Here is a 25,815-nt window from a genome sequence, read left to right as displayed (position 1 = left end):
GCACAGTACTGGTAGCAACATTCCAAGGTCTGACCAAAATTTTCTGGCAGCATGATAATGACTGATATATATACAGGGTGATAACTAAATATCAATATATAGGGTGATAACTAAATAGCAATCATTCATAAACATACAAAAAAGATGGTCAACTGTACTACTAACAAATAAATGCCCCCAAAGCCAAAATTATAAAAACAGAGAATAAAATGGTGCTTATCAGAGGCTGGGGAAGGAGGGGCTAGGACAGATGTTGTTTAAGGGAACAAACTTAAAAGAAGCAATAAATAAGCCATAGGGATCTAATGCACAGTGAAGTGAATATAGATAACAAAATGGTATTATAATTATCAAACATAAGAGACTAGAATTTAATCATTTCCACTACTAAAAAAGAAAATAATTATGTAACATGATATAGAGGTGCTAATTGTTGCCGCAATAGAAATCATATTAAAATAAACTTATCAGATTAACATGTTATACATCTTAAATTTACAAGTTATATGTTAAATATATTTCAACAAAAAAGTATCAACATGACAAAAGAAAAAGTCTAGTGAAGCTACATGCTAGTTTCTACCAATCAGATTGTCAAAGATCAAAAGAGCCTGATAATACATAGTGTTACCGAGTGTGTGAGGTCTATTCTGAGCATGTGATAGGAGGGTGGTGAATGTGTAAACACAACCTATTTAGAGGACAATCTGCTTCTATTTATTGAGACTTAAAAACACTTTATTTGCCTAGTTAATTTTACTTTTATACTGTAGATATATGTACAAAGGGGCTTCCCAGGTGGGGCTAGTGATAAAGAATCCGCCTGCCAATGCAGGAGACCCAAGAGATGCGGGTTTGATCCCTGGGTCGGGATGATCCCCTGGAGGAGGAAATAGCAACCCACTCCAGTATTCTTGCTTGAAGAATCCCATGGACAGAGGAGCCTGGTAAGCTATAGTCCATGGAGTCACAAAGAGTCAGACATGACTGAAGTGACTTAGCATGAGTGTTCAAAAGTCTAAGTTCAAGAATGTTCACTGCAGCATTGTTTCCATTAGTCAAAAATTAAAGGGGAGAGATGGGAAATAATTAAGCATCCATTGATATAGGACTGAATAAAGAAATCCATAAAATGGGTTTTTTATGCTGCTATGAAACAGCTTTCCATGTGTTACTCCTATGGATCAACTTCAAAATCTATTGATACGTGGAAAGGAAAGGTAAGTTGTAGAACAGAAGATACAGCATATTCTGGTTTGCTGATGAATCTAGACAATTGAATATGCAGATTATTTCTGGCAGGATATACAATAAATCCGCAAGTGTAGTTGTCTCTTGAGAGGAAGACTCAGGGACTAGTGGAATGGTGGAGGGCATCACTGTATACACTTTTGAGTTAACTAAATATTTTACCATGTGCGTATAATTACTCCTTTTATGTTAAAAAAAATTACCAGTTACAAAGTTTAAAAAAATGTATTACTATAGTACATTTACATATTAACAGCTCAAACATGTTATTTTCTTTCACATCGGTTTTTAAAATAGCACTCTCACATACTGCATGATTCTATTTATATAAAACTCAAGGAAATAATCTATAATGAAAGAGAGCAAATCAGTGGATACCTGAGGACCGGGATAAGACAGGAGGAAGGCATGACAGGGAAAAGGAGAAAGAAGGGCCACAAAGGGGCACAAGGTAATTTTTGTAGTGATAGATAGGTTCATTATATTGGCTACAAATATATATATATGACATACATATTTTGATATATGTATCAAATTGTACACTTTTTAGATATGTGCAATTTATGCCAACCATACTTCACTAAAACTATTATTTAAAAAAATAGTTATTCCCTATCTTTGAAATGATATATCTCCAAGGTTAATTAAATGGTGCTCCAGTTCCTTAGCAAAATCTTTCAGCTCATCCTTGAAATGCTGAATTTACATGTTCTTCTGTTCAGAACTGAATACTTTAAATGTCACTGATATTTCTCAAACTGGGTGAGTTAAAAGTATCTAGACCTAGAAAGATACTACTTTTGGCCAGATAAGAGTCTGAGATATTATACAACTGTGTCCATTTCATTAAAGATGCTGGTTCTAAATATTTTGTTTTGTTTCTCTTTTATTTAACTCTCAATTCTTTAGCTGTGTATGTAGTTGGGGTAGGGAACTTTCAATGTATTAGAACTCTAGACTATTTTACTGCCAATGAAAGGTCCCATCCTCTCTTAAGAATATTTCTAAGAGCTCAAGATTCTGACCACAATGCTCTGGGGTCAGGAATAAGAGCTATGTGGCTTGCAGAAACTTCAAGAGCACAATTTAATTTGATCTGGAGATTGTTCAGCTAACTATCAAACACTGGAAAACCTTTTAAAGTCCAAAAAGACCTATATTGATATTTTCTTTCTCATTTGTAGAAATCACAAATTCCTCTATACTCATAATTTGTAGTTAAAGTCTCTATTGCTCCAAGTAATGAAACAAATGTCTATTTAAAATATCTCAATGATTTTCCCCACTATCACCTTACTTGCCCCTGACACTTGAAAACCAAACTTGTGATTACCTCGGAATATGGGATATTAAATGATCTTTATATTTTTCTGTTGTTGTTTTTATGTATTTTTGACAGTGAAAATATACTAATTTGTAATGAAGTTATTATGACAAAATATAAATCCTTGTGACCAAATAGATGCATGTTTTTTTACAATACTGCTCATTTATTTTACTTGTAATGACATATGTCATTTAGAAAAAAAGATCTTAGTAAGGGAATACTCTGCCTTCTGGGTTTTGTACTTTGCAATTTTATAAAGCTTTGAGGATATTTTTTTTTTTTTTAAAAGAACTCCTGGGAATTCCCTGGTGGTCCAATGGTTAGTACTCTGAGCTCTCACTTCAATCCCTATTTGGGAAACTAAGATCCCACAAGCCAGGCGGCTGAGCCAAAAAAAAAAAAAAAAAGGCTGGAACGAGGAAGGTTTACTATTTGTTGTAAATAATGCTGTCTAAGGGCAATTTCCAGCCTCAGTCTATGACCCTCCCCATCAGCCTTTAGCCCACTGATAAGGAACTTCAGCTCTCACAGCTAAAGTCCTGCCTAGTATGGCCTGTGTAATCTGCAGCCCTGGTTATTTCTCTTGCCTTTCTGCCACCTTTCTTTGAATAGTTGTCATCTAGAACAATAGCTGTCCCCTGACAATCAGTCATCGCTTCTCCTTCAACCCAGCTCACTCACACTAGTTAACATTAGCCTGTGTCCTGCAGCTGGAGAAGGGGCAGAGCCACATCCAGGACAACCAGTGACGTGCCCCAGCCTTACAAAGAGAGAGGAGACAGATGTCACTATTGTGGGGTCCTGAAACATGAGGGTTTACTTGTAAGCCCCTTTAATTGGACTCTATATAAGTGTCAGTTGCTCAGCCGTGTCTGACTCTTGTGACCCCATGGACTGAAGCTCACCAGGCTCCTCTGTCCATGAAATTCTCCAAGCAAGAATACTGGAGAGGGTTGCCATTTCCTTCTCCAGGGGACAGTCCCAACCTCAGGATTGAACCCAGGTCTTCTGCATTGCAGGTGGATTAGTATTAAGTAAGCAATAAGGTCAGAAAATATATGTACTTTATAGCTCTTACCTTGAGGGGAACATGCAGTCACTTTCTCGGTATAATCTGTTCTTAATGATCTGATAGTGGGTCCCTAGCTTCCGTCTGACTACCTCTGCCATCATCTTCCTGGAGATACCTCCTCGGAAAGGAGTTAGATCCTCTTCTATGACACTGGAAAAGAAGAGGAATCATCAAGGAAAGCAGGCCAAGAGAGGGGTACCATCCTACCACTTCCTATCTGTAGGTCTGGGCTTAGTATTAGAGAGCACAGTAAGCTTTGGGAAAGAAGAGGGAGCAGGAAGAGCAACCTCTTTCCCAGAAGCACCACAGGTAACTTAAAATAACAACAAAGCAAAAAAAAGGAAAAAGCAAGCCAGTATCGAGCATCTCTTCCCCTCCCTCTACCTGGACTGCCCCTCCCTTGCCTGCTGCATATTCCTCCTCAATACTCGTGTCACACCTGTGTCCTCCCAGTCTCTGAACCCCACAGAAGGCACAGTTTATGCCTTACAGCTTGAAACCAAGTCTTATGTTCTAGCCTGTTCGGCCCCTACCACCCCCACATACTCTAGCAATATGTGTGACTGACAGAAGTAACTAGGAATTACACTATTTTGTATCCCTTTTACGGAGAAGGCAATGGCACCCCACTCCAGTACTCTTGCCTGGAAATCCCATGGACGGAGGAACCTGGTGGGCTTCCGTCTATGGGGTCGCACACAGTCAGACACAACTGAAGTGACTTAGCAGCAGCAGCAGCATCCCTTTTAAGGCTTGATACAAACCAAGTTTTCAGTAAGTATCACATGCATCAGATGAATTTTTCGAGGAATTATAAAATAACAAACATAATGAGGAGTTAAAGGACTGCCATTTAACTGATAAGGAATCTGATATCTAGAGAAGTGACTTGGATCTGAGACCTGAATTTGGCACTAGAATATAAGGCTGATTTCAAAGTAATCTTTCTACCATCATACTCTAGACTTAATTTGCATACATTAAAAGATAACCAACAGGAAACATAATTTGATTCATTTAAAAATATGTTCATTCCTTCAACAAAATTTACAGAGTACTTACTGAGAGTAGGGCTTCCCTTGTGGCTCAGCTAGTAAAGAATCCACCTGCAATGCGGGAGACCTAGGTTTGATCCCTGGGTTGGGAAGATCCCCTGGAGAAGAGAAAGGCTACCCACTCCAGTATTCTGGCCTAAAGAATTCCATGGACTGTATAGTTTATGCGGTTGCAAAGAGTCAGACACGACTGAGCAACTTTCACTTACTGAGAGTCAGCACCAGGAATACAACAGCGAATGTAAGACATATGCTTTGACCTCAAGAAGCTTTCAGTCCAGTGGGGAATGCAAGCAAGTACATTCCTACAGGGAATTAACAGGCAATGCTGAGACCACCTGGGCCTCTACTATCCCAGGGTATTTTTATTCCCCAGAAATCAGAAAACCACCTCAGGGATCCTGTCTGCTCTGTGACCACTGCAACCAAGGTCTCTTGGGGATTTTAGGGGACTTCCTCCTGACAAGATCTAAATTCTTAAAGATGGGTGAAAGAAAAGAACTCACCCATGGTAACAGCTGCAGTTTGAACTTGAACATGGTTCATAATTCTCCAAAGCCCTGTTAATTTGGTCATTAAATACTTTCCATTTTGAACCTTCAAAAAGAGAAGAAAATGAAGGTTAATAAAACACTCCTGAGTATTCTTATTCACTAGCAGCAGGTAAGTAGAATCCACAGAAAGCCAAAACTTTTGTTAGACACCCCCCTTTTCGTCCCCACTGGTGGAAATGGACAGCCAGGAAGGATACATTCTACAGCTCTCCAGCACTCAGGTCAAGTCTGCTCCTCTACTCTGGCTCCCAGACATCCAAGAAAGGGGAAATTTTCCAAGTTTAATGCCTGGCACTCAGAAGGTTATGGATAAACTGGTCACACAGATTCTCAGTTTTTACTAATTAAACTGAGCCCTATAAAGAGGATCGATTAAAAGCCACAGGCATTAACCCTCCTTTCATCTCTTCACACACACACACATACCCTATAAAAGGGATAGGTTAAAAGCCACAGGCATTAACCCTCCTTTCATCTCTTCACACACACACACACACACACACACACACACACACACACCCTATAAAAAGGATCAGTTAAAAGCCACAGGCATTAACCCTCCTTTCATCTCTTCACTCACACACACACACACACACACACACACCCCCTATAAAGAGGATCGGTTAAAAGCCACAGGCTTTAACCCTCCTTTCACACACACACACACACACACACACACACCCCCTATAAAGAGGATCGGTTAAAAGCCACAGGCTTTAACCCTCCTTTCACACACACACACACACACACACACACACACACACACACACACACACACACCCTATAAAGAGAATCGGTTAAAAGCCACAGGCATTAACCCTCCTTTCATCTCTTCTCTCTCTCTCTCACACACACACACACACACACACACACACACCCTATAAAGAGGATCGGTTAAAGGCCACAGGCATTAACCCTCCTTTCATCTCCTCTCTCTCTCTCTCACTCACACACACACACACACACACACACACACCCCCTATAAAGAGGATCGGTTAAAGGCCACAGGCATTAACCCTCCTTTCATCTCCTCTCTCTCTCTCTCACTCACACTCACACACACACACACACACGAATTATCCCCCAGTGTGTCCTAGGGAGGTGCAGGGTAGCCAAGCGTGGGCCATACCCGCTGTGGGCATGCCCTCCCCTACCCACTATCGCTCCGAATTCTGGAGGATGGGTTACTCTCCAGGGTTCTGGGCAGGAGAAGCAGCGCCAGACACCCAGAGGCACTCTCTGCTTCGAAGAGCCGCCGTGCCGGCTGCCCAGCTCTGCGCGGCAGCGGCCACAGCGAGAGAGGGGCGCCGGTAGCACGGGAGAGCGAAGGGCGCGGAAGGGCGCCCCGGAAGGCGGCCAGACCCCGAGCCCCAGCGGTGGGCCCGGCCCTCTCCGGAGCGCACCTGACTCCTTCTCGCGGCCCGGCACCGGGGGCAGGAGTAGCAACAGCAGCCACAACCAAAGCTGGGAGGGCGCCCCCAGCTCCATCGCCTGCCGCCCAACTGCGGACTCCCAGCTGCTGCGCGGACGGAAGCGGAGCCCCGCACAAAGATGGCCGAGGAGCCGCACCACGTGGGCGGAGGGCCGCCCAGCGCAGTGACGGCGGAGCGCCGCTCGGCCTCCCGGCCCTGGTCCCGAGCCTGGCAAGCCGCGCAGCTTCTCTGGGAAGGCGGTGCAGGCAGTCAGCCGCTGACCTGCTCGTTTGTTTAGAGCTGAACTCGCGCTCTTTATATATACATATATATGCATCTCTCAGATAAAATCGAATCCCAGGAGAGAATGAATAAATGGCACCCCGGGGAAAAATATCTCATATTTGTTCTTTACATTCTATAACATCTTGAAAACATCTTCTTCTCCGCAGCCAAAAACCTGAAAGCCAAAAAAACCACATTTTTTTCGCCCAAAGATTTAGTTAGTGGCACAACCTGGGCTAGCAGTTCTTTCCATGGCCTCAAACTGCTTCTTCTTTTTTTTTTTTTTTTTTACTAAATAGTATAGATTTGAGCACTTGAATGTCTACAGTACTGTTAGACCTCAAATGATTGCAAATAGTATATAGCACACGTCTCTTTGTAATAGCAATTTATAACAGTCGGGGTGACGGGGGGGGGGGGGCAAGAAAAAAACAGAGGACAACATTATACTGTAAAGTGTAGGCATATACAGTGATCATACAGTTCCAAGTATGTATCCATTGTGTAAAATGTGCACGGTGACACCCTAGGCTCTGTGGAAAAACAAGATGAGATCTGTGTCCTGAAGGAATTTAGATCTAGTAGGGAGAAAAATATTCTTCCTGGGAGCTTATTTACAATTTAAGGCAATAACTAAATGCTACTGGTTTCAGTGGAGGGAAAGATCACTATGGAAATCTGTAGAAAGAGGCAGGAAGGGTATATTATATTCCAGGCTGAGGAAAAGGTGATGTTGCAGTTCATGAATATTGTGCTAGAGATGCTTAAAGGGGGGAGGCCATAATTTGCAGGTGGGAGTAGAATCTGGGTTGATGGTAGTGAAGCATTTAGGATGTACGTTGAGGAATGGTGAAAGATAAAATAATGTTGGGATTAGTTAGGAATGGCTATGTAACTCATTTTGGGTGAGTGGGGAAGAGGAGAAAATGAATCCTTAATACTGTATCTTACAAGCCTTTAGGAATCTAAATGAAAACGAGTCAGTTTCTTCTACTTCCAGGAAGGTGTGCAACACTTCAAAGTGAATAATTAATCAAAAGCCCACCAAGCAAGGTACTACATGGATGAACACAATAACCTTCCCTTCAAAGTTAGTTTCAAGTGAATACACTGGAAAACAAATATCCTTCCCTTCAAAGTTAGTTTAAAATGAATATAGTGGAGAACAATTATAGAAACTCTAATAAAGTAGCTTAGTTTCCACAATTACAGTTTTCTGTGATGATGGAAATCACTTCATTCTATAAGGTCTTTGAAATGAAAATAAATCATATTTTCTGCAACTTTACAATGTTTATATTTGAAGTGAGAGATCGAGAGTAAGTGAGCCCTCTATACAGGAGGAATAAGGTACACATGAATTTAAATATTACTTGTTTCATTTCCTTAACTGGTAAGATTTTATTTCCAGTGGTTGCTATATGTGAATGAGTGCTAGAATTCTCCTGGGAATTAAGAAAACCACAGTTTAAAAAAAAAAAACACAGATTTCTAGGCCTTTGCCACGCTCATTAATTTGAAACGCAAACACTATAGTTTAATAAAAGACCCTCCATGTTCAAGCTCATTGTGTCTTCAAAGTCATTTCATGCTCACCATAATCTGGCTGTACAGCTTTACACTGAATTTCTCACACATGCCAAGTTCTAACCCACCTTAGAATCTCTGCCTAAGTTTTGTTTTCCATCTGGATTGTTTTTCTCTCTCATCCTGGCATCTCTGGTTCCTTCCCAACATTCAAGTTTCTGCTGAAATGGCATTCCTTCAGACAGATTCCCCTCAAAACAGCACCCTAATTTTCTACCTTACCCCCTTATTTGTCTAGTTCATAATACTTATAAACAGTATTTTATTGATATTAAGTAAATGTGTCTCTCAGAATATAAGCTTCAGGAGGGAAGTTACACATCTTATTCAGAAGCACAATGTTTGGAACATAGTAGGCACTAAAATAATTGCTGAATGAAAGATGAACGCTGGTGAGCCAATGGAAAGCAGCAAAGAGTTTCAGAGTAGCAAGCAGTAGTTAATATACTGAAAAGAAATGTATCATAAGCCTATAGGTGAATAAAATGAAAATATGTAATCATTTATATTGCATGAAAGAAAGCTCTGTGGTACACAAGGACAGTAAGAATACTTGGGAATATTAGTAACTTTAGCGGTTCTAATATTGGTCATTCTGGCTGTAAACTCTGGGTCTGTCACTTACTAGCTGGATAATATTAGCTAGGTTTCAACAAGTTATTTTTCTTACCTTCAGTTTTCTCTGTAAAAAACAGGAATACTATCAAAACATTGAGCTTTAAATCAAATATGTAAAGCTCTTAGTCTAGTGTCTGACACCAAACAAATAAACCTCTCAGTAAAGGTTAATCATATACTGGATAAGGTTTTCTCTTAAGATGCTTAAAATATGCAAAGTGAGAGATCTCACGCCAAGAGTTCCGTTGATACTCTTCTGCTAACACCAAACTATAGACAAGTTTCTGAATTCACTACTGATGTTGTCCTCTTTCTTACCTTTCTGTCGAACACGTCCTTTACTAGTAATAGGAAGTTATTCTCCCACAAACTCCCTATTCATCCTTGCAGTCTTGTCTTTTAAACCCCAAGCTCTCTGTGAAGATTTTCTTGGGACTGACACCATCACCACTGCACAGAACTTATTAACCTGTCTAGCCTGTTATCTGGACCTTGGACATACTTTTTATGTTACATTGATTGTAATAAATTGTAATTTTCCTGGTGTCTTGTCTCTTCCACTAGACTGTGAGCCCTTTGTGGTATTCACTTTTGTAACTCCAGCATTCATTTAGTACTCTTCTCAACATACAAGAAGCACACGACTGGCTGCTGAAGCACAACTGCGTCTTGATCGCCTTTGCTTAGCGTTGACTTTAAATGTCGTCTCCTAACCTTCCCCAGGGGATTCCCTGGTGGCTCAGACCGTAAAGCGTCTGCCTGCAATGCGGGAGACCCCGGTTCGACCCCCAGGTCGGGAAGATCTCCTGGAGAAAGAAATGGCAACCCACTCCAGTGCTCTTGCCTAGAAAATTCCATGGATGGAGGAGCCTGGTGGGCTACAGTCCATGGGGTCGCAGACTCAGACACGACTGAGCGACTTTTCACTTCGCTTCACTTTTCACAACCTTCCCCATCTGTAAAAAGGGAATTGATAATTTGAACACGGTTGTTACTAGCAGTCCATGAGATAATAACAGAAAGGACCCTAGTATGCTGTCCGCATATCGTCGGGGCTTGGTGACCGAGGCTCAGGGAGGAAACACTTTCTTCATCGCTGGCTGGGGAAGGAGAAATCGCGAGACCCACGGAGAAGGCGAGTTCCACTGCGCAGGTGCACGCAAGAGAGGGCGGGGTGCTCACTCCTCGGGCTCCTGTGTAGTTCCGGGGGCCTGTTAGCCGTTCCTGGGGCGGGCGGCCGTCGCCGAGCTGACGTCATCGGCGTGCGCTGCCACGTCTGCTCAGCTCCGCGGTAATGGAGGCTGAGGATGAGTGCTGACGGGGCCGGCCTCTACCTCTAGCTTTGGCTCTGGCTCTGATTCTGGTACTGACTTGGGGTCTGGGTCTGGCAGCCCGAAGCCGGGACACCTTTTCTCGACTCTCCGGGAGGGGACAACCCACAGACAAGCAACCGGTTTGCAGCGCCTCAACGTGGGCTGGGAGTTCTGTTGCTTGGGGTCTATCTGTAAAACCGCCGCCTCCTCCCAGGGATCCCTCCCCGCTGGCCTGGCCTCCTCCATGCGTGAGTATTTCTGAGCTGCCGCGCTGTCCGATTGTCCCGGGCCTGCTTCGGCCCTCCAGGTTGCGCGGCGGGGACCGCTTTGTCGTCCCCTCATAGAGGCCAGTCTGTTGAAGTATATGTTCTCTCGCTGCTCACCTTCCACCACCCCATCCCCTCGCCTTCTTCCGTCCCAGTTTTTTGCTCTACACTTTTCCTTTCCTTTGCTCGCTAATTGAGCAAGGACCAGCTGCCCTTACATCCAGCGGTTAGAATGCTTTGTCTCACCTGGCGTTTGTTAGTCTGCAGCCGAGAGCTGTTAGGAATAGGGAACAGAATATCCGCTGTAACGTTTTGAAAACCAGGGTTTTTCCACGGTGTCATTCTTCAGTTTTTAAGTTGTATTGTTCAGGAAGCAGATTCTTGGTATTCATATTGACAGAACCACAACTTTTCCATAGATTAATGAAAACAGTTTCTTTTTACTGAGGGTCTTTATTTATTTATTTTAATCCTGCAGTTTAACTAATTTCTAAACGATTTTACATCAGTTTTTCTGGAGTGGGCATCCCCTTGATCTCTTTACAATATTTTCACTCTAACATATGGAGATAGCACTTGAACAGTTTTACTTTTAGAGTTAAAAGACCTTCTGATGTACTTTAACGCGTCTCTGTCAGTTCTGACCACCACCTCTGTAGGACAAGGAATGCTTTTTTTTTCCTGATGAGGAAACAGACTCAGAGGTTAAATGCCTCAGAGTCAGGTAATAAATGATAACAGCTGATCTCAGAATCTAGATACCCTGATAACATAAGCTAACATTTTGGACAGTGCTGATTCTCTTTTATTTCAAGGGCCTTAATGTGAAATACCACGTCTGTGTTGAAACTGTATATATTCAGTGTTTCTTGTAAACTGATGGTAAAATCTTTCATGTAGAACAAGTCTGCTGATGAAAGACACAAATGTGACTTCCCTAATGCTGAACAAAGCTTGGAACTTAGGCTTCTGATCCACTGTAGTCTTGAGTAGTCCTTTCATTAGAATGAAGTCAGTGATAGACATTGGGAGCATTCTTTTACATGGTCTGCTTACTCAGTTTTTCTGGTTGTTTTGTTACATTGCCTACTTTAAAGATAGCAAACTGATATTTAAATGTCTCTTTTTGTTCAGCGCTGAAACAGGCTGACAACCATTAACCTGGGTTGCAACTATAGGTGGCACTGGAAGCAGACTGGTTCCCGGACATGCCCGGTGGAAGGAGGGGCCCTAGTCGGCAGCAGCTAAGCCGTTCAGCTTTACCTTCTTTACAGACTTTGGTTGGAGGGGGCTGCGGCAATGGAACAGGCCTGAGGAACAGGTAAAAAAGAAATAAGACAAACAATTTGTAATATTCTATGATTAGTAAGGCTAATACAGAAGTCATCATACTATTCAGATATTTGCTTATCAGGATTATTTTTTGACACTGAAGTAGAAACCCTGACCCTAAAAACTGGAAGCTGAGTATTTCAGAATACTTTGGAGGTAGAAAGTTGTGATGCCCACAAAATAAGAAAAAGCCTGATTCATACTTAACGGCCAGTAATCCAAATTCTAGTTGTCATCTCTTTTTTTTAGCTATTAAAAGAAGGTGGAAGTGAATTACAGTTCAAGATGAATGTGATGATTTACTTTCTAGGATTCTTTTTCAAGGAGGGCAAATTAAAGCTATTAGTTAACATGAGATTCTAAAATTGTCATATCCTAACAGGGGTCTTAAAAATTACTTTGTTCCAAAAGTTGAAATGAATAAACTTATCAGCTCTAGCCTAAACATCTTAAGATTTGTGTCGTATTGCATGAGAATAAAGAATTTTATTTTCTTAATGGAAATTTATCTCTGTTCCTAATTTTCAAAAGTTAGTATGAATTATTTTTAAAATTATCCTGAATAATTTATCAGGAGGTTCGATCATGTCGCAGTAGAAAGATGGTTTTTACTAGATTGTTTGGTCAAGATAATTTTTTTCCTCCCTATTTCCTGTCTGAATAGCGTTTTTTCTGGCCTGGATTCTGATGTTCACAGCTAGCAGTCAGTACTACTCTGTTCTTTTCAGGCTCTCCTGATGTTATTTGTTTACCTCTTGCTTTCTGACCTTCCACCCCAAGCTCTACTCAGTTTTCAGAGTCAGTTCTGATCTTGTCATTTCAGTGGGGCTCTCCCTGAAGTTCCAGTTTGAAGGGATTTTTCCAGTCTCTGATTCTCATTATATTAATTTTCAATCCAAATTTTGTATCTACATATGCAGACAGAGTACTTGTAATTTATTCTAGAGTAATACTTTTACTCTCCTGTTCTTGTAAATTTCCTCATTTTAAAAATGATAATACTTTGTTTCATAAATACTTTCTGCTTGGAAATAAATGAAGTAGTAAATTGCAGTAACTTTTAAAAACTTTACTCTGAATTTTCCACAAATAACACATTTTTTTTTTTAATAAAGAAGAATTTTTAAATGAGGATATGTGAAAATGCTCTTAAGGAAAGGTGCTATCCAGCATAGAGACTGAGATGAAGGATGTTTCCTATTTGAAGTTCATGGCTTAATTTTACTAATATGTACTGACTACTTATTTAGTGATTCAGTGCTTTCAAATTGCCATAGAAAATTATAGCTGTGCCTATCTTGGCTTTCAGGGTTTTTGTTATGATTGCCTTGATTCTCATTTAACATATATTTCAACTTTCCTCCTTTAACATATATTTCTTTAGCAATTAATTGGAATGGTGGGGAGAAGGACTTATTTTTCAATAGATTAGAATAAAGTGAAAAATAACAATTGCTCATGGTTTGAAGTCACTGAAACTGTTATTGAGGGATTATTTTGTGACATTTTTACCTAAAGGGGTTATTTTGGAAGAAGACAGTTCTGTGTTTCTTTTTCTTTTTTTTCCCTTATTTTATTTATTTATTATTTTTAATTGAAGGGTAATTGCTTTACAGAATTTTGTTCTTTTCTGCCAAATATCAACATGAATCAGCCATATGTATACATATGTCCCCTCTCTTTTGAACTTCTCTCCCACCCCCTCCCCATCCCACCCCTCTAGGTTGATACAGAGCCAGTTTGAGTTCCCTGAGTCATACAGCAAATTCCCATTGGTTCTCTTTTTGACATATGGTAATGTAAGTTTCCATGTTACTGTCTCCATACATCTCACCCTCTCCTTCCTCCTCCTTGCTCCTCATTGTCCATAAGTCTGTTCTCTATGTTTGTTTCTTCATTGCTGCCCTGCAAATAAATTCATTGGTACTATCTTTCTAGATTCCATATATATGTATGCATTTATATACCATATTTCTCTTTCTCTTTCTGATTTACTGTGTTTCTCGATGGGAAAGAAGCAGCTTGGAATAGGTTGTTTTATAAGACATGGGGAAAGGGTATAAAAAGTGTGGATAAAACCAGTGTTAAATAGCCTACAATATAGTTTGAGGAGGTGTGTTTCTAAAGAAAAGCAATGTCCACATGTGGAGAACTCATGGAATGTCTGTATTGCGGAGAGAAATAAGTAATTGCTTGAGTTTTGGATGAGGTATTTGATCCTGCAAAGCAGAGATCAGCTGAAAAAACGTTTGCCCCGGTTGGATATTTATGACCTGTTTGGTAAAATTAAACTTGAGAATGTTAAAAGAGCTAGTTTGGTGACACAATCAAAATTGAAATCCATCCTGTCCTGCTTTCCACCTGTGGGGAGCAGGAATTTGTTCTTGGAACTATGTGCTTAGATGATTGCCTTCTAAAGAAGGAGAATATACTGTGAACCTCTGAGTGTTCTGCTGCTGCTGCTAAGTTGCTTCAGTCGTGTCCAACTCTGTGCGACCACATAGACGGCAGCCCACCAGGCTCCCCCATCCCTGGGAGTTTCCAGGCAAGAACACTGGAGTGGGTTGCCATTTCCTTCTCCAATTCTGAGTTTTCTAGAGATCTTTTGGTTGAGGGAGACTCTTACTTGAGATGACTAAGAGTGATTTTGTTTTGTTTTGTTCTTGCATACTTAGTTAATATCACCTGAGCATGTTCAAATGATTACTGCTTTCTCTGTCCCTTTTAGTTCTTTTTTATTCCTTTAAATTTTTCTTGACTTATCTGTTTTCTTACCTAAAATCTGCTGCTTGCTAGTTCCATAAAGGCTAGTCTTAGGTCTGCTGTGTTAACTCTTTCCTGCATACAAGGACAAAAATGGAGTTCAGCATGATTCATATTGTTTGCACAGACAGTTTAGGGACAGTAAGCCACTCTTATTATTTAGAGAAACTTTTGTGTCAGTGGGGGAAACTATTTACCAGTTCCAAGATGCCAGTCTAGTAGCCAGTCCTTTCTATAAATTGTTACACTGAACACCTGCTTTCCTCTCAAGAGTCTGGAATTTTGTTAGTGCTAGCTAAAGAGTGTTTACGAGGTGAGGCAGGCCTCCAGTAAAAATGCTGCTTGCTTAGTAATGAACCTCCCTGGTAGAAGGACTTTACACATGTTGTCATAACTAGTTGCTAAACTAGTTAAGTGCATCCTATATGACTCCATTGAGAAACCCTTGGAAGTTTGCACTTGGTTTTCTCCAGACTTTGCTTGTTACCTTTTCCATCTGCTGGTTTTGATTTGTATCCTTCTGCTGTTACAAATTGTAGCTGTGAACACTACTACATGCCTGGTCCTCTGAGTCCTCCTAGCAAATCATCAGCTTAGGCATGATTGTTGGGACTGCAGCCCTGTTTGAAAGAGAATATTCAGTGTGCATTGAGAAAATTTCTTTAAAGAGAATCTTTTCCAACCCTTGTATTGTAGATGAAGAGACTGAGGCTTAGGGATGTAAAGTTATTGTCTCAAAAACCACAATTGGGGGACTTCCCTCATGGTCCAGTAGTTAAAAATCTGCCTTCCAAAAACAGAGGACGTGGGTTCGATCCCTGGTCAGGGAACTGAGATCCCATGTACCCCAGGACAACTAAGCACGCACACTTCAACAAAGACCCAGCATAGCCAAAAACAAACAAACAAAAACAACAAAAACCCCACAACTGGTTAATGGGAAATCTGGGACTAGAACTCTCCTGCATTGTATCTCAAACCTTTGTGTCACTTTGTTTTTCTTGAATCTATTTTATATTCTTTCAGAGGAACAATGCTTTTAACTTTTCTTAAGTGATTTGTCTCTAAAGTTTCTCACATTTTTCTCTAATTAATTTTCTGAGATGTATTGACTAAGTGTTTATTTTAGCTCTTTTTTGTTTGTTTTTGGTTTTAAAATGCTTTGATCATATACCCTCTCATATTTTCAATGTATGCAAATACTTTCCTCTTTTCCTCTGATGCTCTGGATCACTTTATTTGATGTTTGTCTCTGTCTTTTGGCTTGAAGTATAATAGTCAAGGTTGTATAGGATATCACAGATACAGATCTTTAAGAAAAAATTTTTTTAACTGTCAAAGCAAAAGACTTTATTGGGAAGGGTCACCCAGGTGGAGAGCAGCAAGGTAAGGGAAGCCCAGAGATCTGCTCTGCCGTGTGGCTTGCAAGCTCAGGGTTAGCTTTCCAAGTTGTCTCTGGCCAGTCATCTTGCTCTGCCCATATTTGGTCTGACTCAGAGTACTTCCTGGTGGCACACTCCATTCTTCAGCCAAGATGGATTCTAGCATGAAGATTTCTGGGAGGTTAGAGGACATATTATGAACTGGCATCTCCTTCCTCCTTTTGGCCCTTCCCGGATTCTTCCAGTTAGTTTTCAGCAGCAGTACTGTTTTCCTTATTGGGATTTCCTGTTATGAGACAACTCATGCAAGCAGTTATTATTATGCCAAGGTGGGTGGTTTCGGTCAATGGTTCCCTAACATCTTGATTTCTGATTACAAGTGGCTTACTGCCCAGCAGGGGAGAAAATATTTCAATGTTAAATGATAAATGTGATAAGGGAACTAGGGACCAAATTTTAATGGGCATTCAGATGAGTGGCACTTCTCCAAATAGAGGGGAGAAGGATTGAGTGAATCCTTTTTTTAAAAAAATTTTTTTGGCGAGTAGTTGATTTACAAAGTTGTTTTAATTTCTGCTATACAGCAAAGTGAATCAGTTCTATATACACATATATCCACTCCATAGCCATATAGATCATTATAGAGTATTGAGTAGAGTTTCCAGTGGTGTACAGTAGGTCCTTATTAGTTAGTTCTTTTATAAATAGTAGTGTATATATGTCAATACTAATTTCCCAATTCTCCCTTCCCTACACTTCCCCCTGACAACCATGTTTGTTTTCTACATCTGTGGTTTTATTTGTTTTGTAAATAAGTTCATTTATAGCTTTTTAAGATTCCACATATAAGCTATCATACAATACTTGTTTTTCTTTCTTTTTTTCTTTTTTTAGACTTGTCTTTCTTTGTCTGACTTAATATGATAATCTCTGGGTCTGTTCATGTTGTTGCAAATAGTATTATTTCATTTTCTTTTTTTGTGGCTGAGTAGTATCCCATGGTATTTATGTACTACATTTTCTTTATCCATTCCTCTGTCAGTGGACATTTAATTGCTTCCATATCTTGGCTGTTGTAAATGGTGCTGCACTGAACATTGGGATGCTTGTATCTTTTTGGATTATGGTTTTCTCTGGATATATGTCCTGGAGTGGGATTGCTGGATCATATGGTAGTTTCACAGATATAGATCTTTTGTACTTTGTTTTGAATATTTTTCTTGAAGCCCAGAGTGTTAATAACTTTGTTAATGGCAGAAGCACATTAGTCTGCTTTATTTAGGTAAATTCTATGAAAACCATTTTAACCTTTAAATCATAACAAATAGTTTAGCATATACTTTTGACTGAACAGGAATAGGAAATTTTATTTGTTCTAGAGAATACTTAGCTTGTTCTAGAGTAGAGACTCTTCAGAATTTTTTTCCCTTATTTTGTGATTAAATGGAGTGAGGGAGTAGAATAGTTGCTGGCATTAATTCTCTCCATTCAAGTCCACCAACTTGAACAATTCCAGAGAGAATCTTTCATGTCCTATTCTTTATGAATAGCACTTCCTGGAGTTGCATAGTGCTGTGGCCCAGCTCCCAGAACAGATCAGAGGGCGTTGATGTATTAATGATTAATTTATAATTGAGCAGATGAGGTTTTGAGACCTACTGGTAGATCACAACCCACTCCTTGGTAAGCTTGCTCTATTGCAATGTACTCTGAGATTGAGGGGAAGAAACTTTTTAAATTTTTTCCAACCCTCACCCATCCCTGTTCTTCCTTCTAGCTCTCTTCCCTTCTAGTTTCTGCCATGGTGTTCTTAACTATTCAGAATGGTTCAGAATAAGGAGAGCTTATAGTCGATGAGTCACTTTAAGTGCTGTCGGTGTCACATCCTAATGCTAGAATTCTATATTTGGAAATTTTAGGGTAGAATGGTAACACTAATGTTATTCCCTCTTTAGAATCTTCTTTGGAAATAGCCAAATGAAGCCTCTTTGCCTTGTTCTATTAACAGCATAGACCCTTAGATCTCTCACTGTTCACAGGCATACAGATAAATGGGAAATTTAATTCTTTAGCCTTATCTTATCATTTTAGATAGTCCAGCTAGTTGTGACCTATAAGAGAGTGTAAAAGAAAGAATAAGATAGGGATTAAAATTTCTACATTTTAATCTGTGTTTTGAGAGATCTCCCTCTTTTTCATGACTATATTGGTCTACTGTCTTCTCAACCTAAAGGTATATAATTGCAGTGAACTAGGAGAAGTACTGTCTCTATCCTTAAGATTATGATGATAGACAGAAAGATGTAATACAAAAAGTTACATAACAGTATGAAAAAATTGTATAACAATTTTTTGAAAATTGAACAATTGAAAAGTGCAATAAAGGCATTGTTTAGTTGTAATAGTGGCACATAGGAGAGATGAATTGATTTTGATTGAGTCAGAGTAATCTTTTAGAGGTTTTGTTTGATTATTTAAAACAGTCTCAAAAAATTTTCTCTGTAAATGTATATGTGAAGGGTTAAGGAAGGTGGTTTTAGAGGACATTGCTGGTAAAAGGAATATTGTGTACAAAGCATGTATATATATATATATATTTCACAGATAGCAAATAGTATGGGTAGTGTTTAGGGTGCATGTGGAGGAGTGATTAGAGATGAGACTAGTCTGTTAAGCAGAGAGTCTCATAGGAATAAACATTTTTGGGTATTATGCTACTAGCAGTAGAGAGCATTGAAGAGTTTTAGGCAAGAGAGTATACTATCAGATTTTCACTTTAGAAAGATGTTTAAAGGCAGGTTGGAGGATTTGATGAAAACAGACTTGAATTTAGAGGGATTACTACAGTAGTTCAGGTGAAAAATGGCAACTCCTTGAACTAAGGCTATGGGTTTAGAGAGGAGAGTGCAATTTGGAAAAAGATTTATGAAGTGGAGCATATATGATTTAGAGAGAGATTTAGAGAAGAAGATTCCTAATATGACTCCCAGGCTTCTGATTTGTGCAGCTAACTGGGTGGGCCATAGACTATGATCAGGATTTTACGAAGAGAAACAGAGAGATGTCCAGTAGACAGCTTGATGACGTGGATCTAAAATGCAGCAGTGAGCTTTATGGAGAGAAATTTTAGTTTTCAGCATGTAGGAGATAGCGGAAGCCATGACCATGTATTACATGACTGAGAGAGTGTTGTAGAGGGAAAAGAGAAGAGTGAAAGGTCCCAGAGTAGAGTCTTGAGGAAGGCCAACAGTTAAAAGTGTAGGTGACTAAGGAAGCAGGACTCCTTTATGCTCTTTGACACTGAAAGGTATCACCATTTGATTTAACTGTAGTTTTCTCTTTTCAGGAATGGTAGTGCTATTGGCCTTCCGGTCCCACCTATCACAGCCTTAATTACCCCAGGTCCTGTTCGTCATTGCCAAATTCCTGATTTGCCTGTGGATGGGAGCCTGCTCTTTGAATTTCTGTTTTTCATCTACTTGCTGGTTGCTCTGTTCATTCAGTACATCAACATCTATAAAACAGTGTGGTGGTATCCTTACAATCATCCTGCCTCTTGTACTTCATTGGTAAGTCTTAATAGGCCTCTAAGTTCTTCATGTTACTTAGCCGAGAAACTAGTTGGAAAACTTTCATGTAGAAATTATTTTTCTTGCAATAAAATGTTTTTATATTAAAGCACAGATTACTTTCATAATGTAATATCATAAAATTGTTAAATATCTGGCTTTGGTCCATAAGCAGAGATAGTAAAAATATAAATGAAAATGTGGAAAACATTTAAGTAATTTATTATAACAGTATCACAAAAAGGTTTTGATATTTAGCTTTTTCTACATCCACGGTGGATGTTATCTGTCCTTGATTACCAGAAAGAGAAAAGAACATAGGGAAACGTAAAGGAGAGTGTTTTCATTTAGACCAGGTTCATATCATTTTGAGATGTATCTGCTCCTAACTGTAAGAGAAGCTGGACAATATAGCCCCTTAGCTGGGTTCATTAACTGTGGATAAAATTGGGTTCTGTTACAAATATAAAATAGAGGCAAGAACTAGCTATCTCTGCTGAAGTACATCAGTATATATTGTAGGTTTCTTCTGCCCTCTTTCCAGTTTTTAGGAACACTGTGGTAATGTTCCAGTTCAGGGTAGTCAGGTGACCTGATAGTTAAGTGGTTGGCAATGGCAGATTTGGATGGATGATAGAGATGTGCTCTAGGAGAAAGACTATTGTCCTGGTAGATTATATGTGTCTGAGACTTCTAAATGATTAGAAAATCTCCCTGGTCTGGTGAACATAGTAAATGTGGACCAAAATATTCAAGACTGTATGAGAAGGAAATAAACAATTTTATTTTAAGTATTTGTATTACTTGGTTTCTCCTAAAATTAACTGTTAAGATTTTTCTTTCCGTATTGGCCGTCTCTCTTCTTAATACCAGGTGAAGAAAAGTTTAGTTTCTTTATTTTAAGAATTATAATGATTTAGTGCCAAATAATATGCTTTTTTTAAAATATGTTTTTTTTTTCCTATTTGGAATATTAGTTTATTGAGTATAGGAACCCTACTTTATTCATCCTTCTTTGGCCATGGTGTTACAGAATGAGAAGGTTGGATTAGATGATCTTAAGGCTTCTTCCACTATGTAGTTCTATAATCTAAATACCTGTATCATAACAGTGACATTGACAAATACTTATTAATATATTTACTATGCTATTTGCAAGTATTATTTATTTGTTCTAAAAACAGGTAGGTATTATTCTATGATTCCCATTTTATAAATGAGAAATATGAAAACTAGAGATTACAAAACTGGCTTAAAATCACATGTGATCAAGTGAGCACTCAAATCCAGAACTATCTGCTATGCTCTACTTCCTGTATTTATTCTTTATTTACTCCATGAGTACCGTTGGTTAGTTCATTATGCTGTTTCCACCTTGACATCCTATGGAAACTTTTCACTTACTGAATTTTCAGGTTAATCACAGAACTCTTCCCAGTCAACTTCTGACAACTTCCCAATTTCTGACAAGAGTTCTTGTAAAAGTCTGTTACAAGTGTCGCCTTGAAATGAAGGGAGCCAGTGCTCCTGTTATAATTGGGAAACTGCTGACTCTAAAATTATGCTTCCTTTGCTGTGGCTCACACCACCAAGAGGGGCCTTTTACCCTGCCCCTCTCCCCACTTCACTCAGTTTTTGTGGTGCCTGGTGGCTGGCAGATGCTAAATCTAGTAAGTTCAGTTACAAGAAAGTTTGGGCATGTAGTTTTTAGCTTTCCAGTCTCTACCGTAGAGGAAGGCACACTTAAAGGAGAGTGTCGTGTGAACTGGCTAACTTATCTGTCACGTGTGATGCTTGATCACACAAAGCTTAAAATTTAATTGTGGAACTATAAGTAGCATATGTGGAATAGCAAATAAGATTTTAGCTCATGAATCTGAGAGCCTGCATCAGTAAACTGTTAAAGATGAATGGGCTGCCAGAGATCTGATTCCTTCGTGCCACTGAAGGAATTCAAGCCTAGCCCGTAACAGCTTGACTGGGACACTCGCCATGGGATTTACATTTCAGCTAGTGATTTGTCTGTTTTAAGCTTTCTTCCATTAGGCATGCCTGACTCAGATGCTTGTCAGATTTATATGTTAGGTTTTCCTTTTTCCTTTTCAAGGTCTTAATAATTATCAGAAAGAAAACGTGGGCACCCGAATATGTAAAATATCATTCTAACTATCAAACAATTATCTGAGTGAGTCTTAACCCTAAGAAAAATACAAGCTAGTAGTAGTATAGGAAGTTATTCAGAATATTCAGGAGTGGAGTGCTCTGATTAATCAAATATTCTGGTTTGTAAAAGTTAACCAAATGTAAATTACTATTTTTCAACGATTTAGAATATAGGTGTGTTTAACAATGAAATATCCTAGGCACTTAAATTATTTTTATAATAAAAATGTCTTAGATGGACTTGTGATACATATAAATAAGACCCCCAGACATTAGCTAGGGGATGTAGTAAATTTGCTTGCATTATTTTAAAGGAGTAGGATGAGCACGGACGAGTCTCAAGAGGGGATAAATAATTGTTAGGATCTAAACACTTCCCTGGTGACTCAGATGGTAAAGAGTCTGCCTACAATGCGGGAGACCTGGGTTCGATCCCTGGGTCGGGAAGATCCCCTGGAGAAGGAAATGGCAACCCATTCCAGTACTCTTGCCTGGAAAATCCCATGGATGGAGGAGCCTGGTAGGCTACAATCCATGGGGTCGCAAAGAATCGGACATGACTGAGTGACTTCACTTTCTTTCTTTCTAAACACTTAGAGATAGAGAAAAGGAAATAGTGTGAGAAGCAGTAAGCCATTCATTCTCTTGGCATTCTGACTGCTTTACCTTTAAAATGTATCCCAGATCTGACAACTCCCAATTGCTGCTGACCCTGTTTGAGTGATCATGTTTTCTCACCTGAATTTAAAGCAGTAGCTTCTTAACTGATCTTTCCCCAATACAGTATATTTTCCACACAGCAATCAGTGTGAGAATTTTAAAATACAAATAGAATCATGGCACCTTTTGCCTGAAACACTCTTGTAACTCCCCCTTAGGAAAAAAAGAGTAAACTCAGTCTTTATTGCTCATTACCTCATTTCAGCCTTCTTACTGATTTTGAGACATACCAGGTGTATATTTTCCTGCCTTAGAGCTATGTGATTACTTTTTCCTTGCCTGGAGTGCTCAGCATCTGATCTTCTCTTGGCTGGTGCATTTTTGTCATTCAGCTGTCAGCCTAAATGCTGCCTTCAGCCAAATGCTGCCTTCTTAGAGATATCCTTCCTAATTACCAGTTTAAATTGGTTCTACACTTCCCTTCCCAGTCATTATTGTTTTCTTCTTACCAGCAGCGTTAACTGTTTGAAATGCTTTCGCTTGTTAGCTTGTTTATTGCTATTGCCCTCCCCTCCTAAGCAAACTGGGTGCCCAGCTCATATTTATTGAATGAGTTGAGAAATTCTGGAAGGAGAACAGTAGAACAGAAACTTAGAGACCTTTTGATCATCAAAATTAAAATATATCCTATTTTTTTTGCCACTAATGACTTTTTATTTTATTATTACAGTTAAATATACAGACTTAGAACTAGAAGGAACGTACACAGCTTCTAGGTAATGCTGTCATTTTATAGGAATAAGAGATCAACATAAGACATGTTTCTAAATCAAGTTAAGGGGAAAGACTGAATGTGTTGCTGTATCAGTGAGTTAGGGAGTTTAGGTTAATAGATGCCCCGTTAGATTAATTTGTTTTCTTAAAGAGAAACCAACAACAGTAGCTCTAGGAGACCGGGAATTTAAATTTGACACTCATTATAAGTATGGCATTTTAGATAAGTTATTCTTGTCATAATTCTGCAGGTTGGTGCTTGTTAACCCAAAACTGCAGTCGTTTCCTTTTAATACAGTAAACTTTCAAGAACAGAGAAGATTATATTCCAGATAGTTTAAAATAGTGTTTTAGAAGTTAAAGCAATTTGTCATGAAAGAAGGAGAAGGTAGGTAGTCTCTTTAAGGTCTCCCAAATTCCTGTGGTCTGTAAATGTAAGGTGATATAAGAAGACCTTTTGAGGGGGCGATTCTTCATGTAGTAGTTACAGCTGGATATCCATATTTCTTTCTGATTTGGTTATCTGTTTCTCTTACAGAATTTTCATCTCATTGATTACCATCTGGCAGCATTCATCACAGTGATGCTTGCAAGGAGGCTTGTATGGGCCCTCATCTCAGAGGTAACTGCTCATTGACTGTATTCTATCACTTGTAGCTAGAGCTAGTCACTAGGATGTGTTCAGGTTGAAAATGTGAAGTGTCAAAGTATAATTTAAATGCTGTAATAAATAATTTCTTTACTCTCACATGAACTGTGCTAGTTTTTTAAAAAAGGTTTTCTCATAATATATTCAAAATTCAAGTGTGATATACTAATTCAGCTGTTAGAAATTTTATTTGTCCAGTAGGAGCTTAATTCTAACTTCTGAGTCCTTCAGTATAATCTTTCTAATTTTGATAGTTATAGTAAAAATAGGATGGATTTTAGGTAACTGTTACTAGGGAAAGTTGCATCTAAAACTGTGATTCAAGTAACATTCACTTCAAATTATTTATATATCATTTGTGGAGTTGCTAGCAAGAAACATTTGAGTTTATTAAAACTTAGAATTTTTAAAAGATAGCATCCACATTTGCATAGGACTAATCTTGAAGATTAGAACCTAATTAATTAAAAAGACCATGTTAACATTAATATGATCTTTTTATGAAATGGCCATTGTTAAAATAATTTTTTAATATTTGTAAACCCCAGTGAAGAAGGTAATTGTGTTTTTTAAAAATTTATCTTGTGCCCTATAAATGAATACAAAAACAAAAAATGTTAACTTAGCTAAAATGGCTAATAATTTTAATTTGTTTTTAACTGTGAAATTTTGAATAAATCATTGCTATAATCATAGCTAACTTAGGGTCAACTCTTTTCTTCTAAAACGTACATGGGAAGTCTGTGTCTGCAGGCTCTTGATTTGCAGGAACCTTATTTCTGTGAGCGCAGAATAATTGCAGATAATTAAGTCATAATCTGAAAGCTATTTGAAGTTAACTTTAAAACTTTGATAGTAAGAGTGCAAGAGTGCAGTAAGAGTGAGAAAGGCTGTCTATAATTTTTTAATCCCAAGGTCTTCATTTAGGTCATGAAATTAAGTTCTTGCTTTTGGATGTTTGAGAAAGTCTCTTCTTTCTTTAGAGGAACTCAGTGGGATTTTATGTTTATATCTGTTAAAAGAGGCAAGGATTGATTTTGTTTCATCTTTTCAGTTACTTAGAGATGGTGCTTGTGTATGTCAAGTTAGTATGTAAACCCTTCTAGTTAGTGTGTAAGTCCTTTATAAACAGAGGTTTCTATTTTGGAGCTACAACAGCTGTAACTCGAAAAACTCTATTGTTTCTTTTACTTAAGAATAGTTTTAACAGCTTTTGCATGACTTTAGAGAGTTTATTGTTCTTTAGTCGCTAAGTAGTGTCCAACTCTGCGACCTCATAGATTGAAGCACTCCAGACTTCCCTGTCCTTCACTGTCCCTGGAGCTTGCTCAAACACGTGTCCATTGTGTCGGTGATGCCACCCAACCGTCTTGTCCTCCGTTGCCCCCTTCTCCTCTTGCCCTCAGTCTTTCCTAACATCAGAGTCTTTTCCAGTGAGTAGACTCTCTGCATAAGTTGGCCAAAGTGTTGGAGGTTTAGTTTCTGCATCAGTCCTTCCAATGAATATTCAGGGTTGATTTCCTTTAGGATTGACTGGTTTGTTCTCCTTGCAGTCCACGGGACTCTCAAGAGTCTTCTCCAGCACCACAGTTCGAAAGCATCAATTCTTAGGTACTCAGCCTTTTTTATGGTCCAACTCTCAACATCCATGAATTGACCACTGGAAAAACCATAGCTTTGACTATGTGGACCTTTATTAGCAAAGTCATGTCCCTGCTTTTTAATACGTTATCTAGATTGGTCATAGCTTTCCTTCCAAGGAAAAAAAATATCATGGGTGAAG

General features: G+C 39.0%; 2 protein-coding genes across 12 annotated transcripts in view; one reads left to right on the top strand and one right to left on the bottom strand.

Moving 5' to 3' along the window:
• Positions 1-9,968, bottom strand: part of POGLUT1 (protein O-glucosyltransferase 1) — a 28,337-nt gene extending 18,369 nt beyond the window's left edge. For 2 of the 6 annotated variants that reach the window (XR_011487201.1, XR_011487200.1), the window contains exons 1-3: positions 6,663-6,822; positions 5,212-5,302; positions 3,657-3,800 (exon numbers count right to left, since the gene is read on the bottom strand). Coding sequence is in view for 4 of the 6 variants with exons in the window: in XM_020891748.2 (XP_020747407.1) it covers positions 3,657-3,800; positions 5,212-5,302; positions 6,663-6,747 (320 nt within the window). In the remaining 2 variants the exon portion in view is untranslated. Of the gene's footprint in view, positions 1-3,656; positions 3,801-4,712; positions 4,757-5,211; positions 5,303-6,662; positions 6,823-9,479 lie in introns of those variants that run through there. The other 4 variants (XM_070466011.1, XM_070466010.1, XM_020891748.2 and 1 more) reach the window with 4 other exon arrangements.
• Positions 9,969-10,408: 440 nt separating this feature from the next.
• Positions 10,409-25,815, top strand: part of TMEM39A (transmembrane protein 39A) — a 29,428-nt gene continuing 14,021 nt past the window's right edge. For 3 of the 6 annotated variants that reach the window (XR_011487199.1, XM_070466009.1, XM_070466008.1), the window contains exons 1-4: positions 10,409-10,722; positions 11,875-12,061; positions 19,564-19,786; positions 23,922-24,005. Coding sequence is in view for 5 of the 6 variants with exons in the window: in XM_070466009.1 (XP_070322110.1) it covers positions 11,949-12,061; positions 19,564-19,786; positions 23,922-24,005 (420 nt within the window). In the remaining variant the exon portion in view is untranslated. The remainder of the gene's footprint in view (positions 10,723-11,874; positions 12,062-19,563; positions 19,787-23,921; positions 24,006-25,815) is intronic. The other 3 variants (XM_070466006.1, XM_020891743.2, XM_070466007.1) reach the window with 3 other exon arrangements.

The sequence above is a fragment of the Odocoileus virginianus genome, chromosome 4, assembly GCF_023699985.2.
Source record: "Odocoileus virginianus isolate 20LAN1187 ecotype Illinois chromosome 4, Ovbor_1.2, whole genome shotgun sequence".
In the NCBI taxonomy this organism is placed as follows: Eukaryota; Metazoa; Chordata; class Mammalia; order Artiodactyla; family Cervidae; genus Odocoileus; species Odocoileus virginianus.
The sequence above is the reverse complement of the archived record's forward strand: the minus strand, read 5'-3'. Positions and strand labels throughout refer to the sequence as shown.